The sequence below is a fragment of the Sceloporus undulatus genome, chromosome 7, assembly GCF_019175285.1.
Source record: "Sceloporus undulatus isolate JIND9_A2432 ecotype Alabama chromosome 7, SceUnd_v1.1, whole genome shotgun sequence".
NCBI classification, from domain to species: Eukaryota; Metazoa; Chordata; class Lepidosauria; order Squamata; family Phrynosomatidae; genus Sceloporus; species Sceloporus undulatus.
Genome location: NC_056528.1, coordinates 4837662 through 4841208, shown reverse-complemented (window position 1 = coordinate 4841208; position 3547 = coordinate 4837662). Strand labels below are relative to the sequence as shown.

The 3547-nt window shown below is 44.7% G+C and overlaps 2 protein-coding genes across 2 annotated transcripts in view; both read right to left on the bottom strand.

Moving 5' to 3' along the window:
• The window catches only part of TTLL10 (tubulin tyrosine ligase like 10), a 166930-nt gene that overhangs the window by 5242 nt on the left and 158141 nt on the right, over positions 1-3547 (bottom strand).
• Positions 1111-3547, bottom strand: part of LOC121937034 (dynein regulatory complex subunit 4-like) — a 5101-nt gene continuing 2664 nt past the window's right edge. The window contains exons 2-9 of the mRNA XM_042479850.1: positions 3135-3230; positions 2985-3039; positions 2574-2767; positions 2276-2473; positions 2052-2138; positions 1600-1866; positions 1448-1474; positions 1111-1274 (exon numbers count right to left, since the gene is read on the bottom strand). Coding sequence (XP_042335784.1) covers positions 1269-1274; positions 1448-1474; positions 1600-1866; positions 2052-2138; positions 2276-2473; positions 2574-2767; positions 2985-3015 — 810 coding nt within the window. The 5' untranslated portion in view covers positions 3016-3039; positions 3135-3230 and the 3' untranslated portion in view covers positions 1111-1268. The remainder of the gene's footprint in view (positions 1275-1447; positions 1475-1599; positions 1867-2051; positions 2139-2275; positions 2474-2573; positions 2768-2984; positions 3040-3134; positions 3231-3547) is intronic.

Sequence of the window (3547 nt, the reverse complement as noted above, 5' to 3'; positions counted from 1 at the left end):
TCATATTTGGATGCCGTTGCCTTCCTTGATCTACAGTTGATCTCCTGTTCCCTGCCTCTGCATGAATAACCCACCTTCTGTGGGAGCTTCATATTTCGTCTTCTTGCCCACCATAAATGGGAGCAAGTATATCTCAAGAAGGATGGAAAGACATTTCGACTCTACATCTGGGTCAACACTGTTTTCCATAATGGGTCTTATTTTTGCCAACTCATTTATGCACACAATGTCCTACAAGCTAGCCTGAAGAAGGAGGCTCCTCCCTCCCCAACTGTCATCTTTCGCCCTCTGAGGGAGAGAGAAGGCTGGCCCAGTACCATCAGGGGCTAGTCTGAAGAAGGAGGCTCCTCCCTCCCCAACTGTCATCTTTCGCCCTCTGAGGGAGAGAGAAGGCTGGCCCAGTACCAGCAGGGGCTAGCCTGAAGAAGGAGGCTCCTCCCTCCCCAACTGTCATCTTTCGGCCTCTGAGGGAGAGAGAAATCTGGCCCAGTACCAGCAGGGACTAGCCTGAAGAAGAAGAGCCCTCCCTCCGGTCCATCTGCCTTGGTCCAGGCCTCAGAGGGAGAGAAGAATGCTGGACCTGATTCCCTCCCCCCCCCTCACCATTCCCTTCTCCTTTTGTGTCGTGTCTTTTAGATTGTAAGCCTGTGGGCAGGGAATTGTCTGTTATCCCCTCTATTGTAAACCGCTCAGATTCCCAGTGATTGGGCGGTATATAAATAAAACCTATTATTATTATTATTATCATTACGATTGAAGAAATCTCCAGTTTAAGATTGGCCATAGGTGCTCCTTTTTTAGAATCATAGAGTTGGAAGAGACCAAAGCGGCCATCCAGTCCAACTCCATTCTGCCATGCAGGAACTCTCTATCAAAGCATCCCCAAAAGATGGCCATCGAGCCTCTGTTTAAAGCCCTCTGCCCCAAAGCATGGTAAAGTTACTTCTTTGGACTACTCCTCCCAGGATACTCTTAATCAGCATGACCAGTGGTGAAATGCTGGAAGTTGTAACACAAAGAAACATGCACTGATTTCCAAATTCAGTTGGACTAATTCACAATTTGGACTTCTGAATGTAACTAATTAGCAGGCAGAGGGGAACAGATCTTTGAAAATAAATAGAACTCTTTATTCCTGGGCAATACACGTCTGAGGCATCATTAGATGTTTGTAAAGAACGCTTTTGGCTTTTGCATCTTTTGGGTAGAGAGCCTTGCTTGGATCCGATAGCCTTGAAGTGCATGGTCACTCCATATTGGAACCTTGGTTAGACCTGGAAGAGGGAGAAAAAATACAAAACAGATTCAGTCAGGCTTCCCTTAAAACCTCAGGGAAACATCAGGGCAGTCTGCAATGCAAATCCAGGACTCTCAGAGAAAGCTCAGTTTATATGATCCTGTCATCCCAGAAAAGGGACAAAATAAGACTGCCAGCACTGAGCCTTACCTTGGCGGGGTCTGTATTCTGGTCAGACTGTGGAGAGAAAACAAAAGAGAGACAATTTAACAGCTGAGGCCTTGTGCTTTTGGCACCCTGTGCTTGTAGGAAAGTGGTTTGAGCACAACCATGGACCCTCCCCCCCCGGAAGTCACACACACCTTCTTTTCCACAATGAAGCACTCCTTTAGTGCTTCAGCCATTTCATTGCCGACATCTTCAGATCCCTCCCTGGCTTCTTGGTCAAATATCTGAACATCTTGGCATTGGTTGACCATGCTAAGGGTCCTAGGGTTGACACTGGAGGCTACCACTTGGTCCTTTTCTAACAACTTTTGCTCCGGCAGAAGGTTTCGGTGCGTGGCGGTTTGCATAGTCAGGATTGCTGCCGAAAATCTCTCTTCTTGACGGTTCTTTTCACCTTGAACCTGGGAATAATAATAATAGTAATAATAAACTATTTGTATCCCGCATTTCCTTTGCAGATCTAAACGGGTTATATACACAAAGTCAGAGAGCAGCAACTCCCGCTCATTGCAAGCTTGGCAGAAAAAGAGCCACAATGCAGAGAAAGTGACTCTGACTAGCATTCTAGTTCTCATTTGACCCCTACCTGATTAAATTTCTTCTGAAGCATGTCATACACCCACTGGAGATCCTTGAGCTTTTTTTCTTTTAATTTTAATGTGCTCTGAGTAGTCTATAAAGAGAAGAGCCCTTGAGTGAGTTATTATTTTCCCTCCACTAGCCCATACAGGACATCTCTTTGATTAGAGAGGCAGCTTAACTGTCCAGTCTTACTGGGGAGGTCTAGCTAAGATCCTAGGACAAACTTACCACAAGTAAATTCTTTTCTTTCTCACTATGCAAAAGTTTGTTCTGAAGTTCATTGAGTTCCTCCAGTACCCTTTTGTTTTCCAACATTACTTCCGACATCCGTTTCTCACATTCGTCTTTCTCAACCCTCACCTCTTGAAGTTGTTCCTGGATCCCAAGATGAAATAAACAAGATAATCTGGTCCCATTCACCTTGTTCTAGCAGAAAAGAACCACAGTGTACTAAAACACTCAATTCTTCCCCTTCTACTGTCAGCTTGCAGTACCACCAACCTGCACCCTGCTTGCACCCTTCTACCTTTAGTATATGAATTAGTTCCAAGTTGCTTGAAGTAGTTTCACAGTAACGTTGCTTTAATTCCTGCAGTGCTGCATCATGGTCCTTTTTCAATTGGTTCAATTCCTTATTGTTCTTCGTTTTCATTGCACAAATCTCTGCATTCTTTTGTCGGCACACTTCTTCGACATAGGAATTATAGGAACCTTCTAGGCCTGAGAAAGTAAAAGCCAATACATCTATTGTCCAAGCGAATGGGGATAAACCAACCCCCTATTTTGGGAGCATCTCTTCTAAGATCTTTTAAACAGAGATACCAAAGACGCAGTCTGTGCAAGTTTCATATCCCTGGATTGTGATTTCTCTCTAGAGGCATGAAAACATGCATTCGATGAAGCTCTTAACTGTTTGATGGCCAATTGCAAAACTAACCTTTGAGTTTATGGTCAAATTCTTGATGCATTCTTTTCACGTCCTCTTGTCGTTTCTGCCAAGACAAGAATGCTGGTTAGTGATGCTTATTGGAAAATGGAAGGAATTGCTTTCCTGGCCCAGGCGTCTGGGATTCCATTTCAAACATACCAGTTTTAATTTCTTCACAGTTGCCTGTTTGTTTTGTAGTTCCAAGCAGATGTTCTCTTGGTCAAACAGTAATTTTTTCTCCTTCTGTTTATACACCTGACATGAGAAAAGAAGACGTCCTTACTTGGGGGAGCAAGGGCCTCCTTCCTCACCCCACTACATTCCTGCCATACCCCTGCGAACAAGGAAGGCATTGTGCAGTCTTTGTGGGTTTTCCGGGCTATGTGGCCATGTTCTAGAAACCTGGAAACCCCACAAAAAACTATGGATGCCGGCCATGAAAGCCTATGACATTCTGCAGTCTATCTCCCCTCTCAATGCATACAAAAGGTCTTATTTGGGGGTCTTGGGGAAGCAGGACGGGGCCCCCTGAATTCAGAAGTTAACATCCAACAAGCAACAGACTTGGAAGT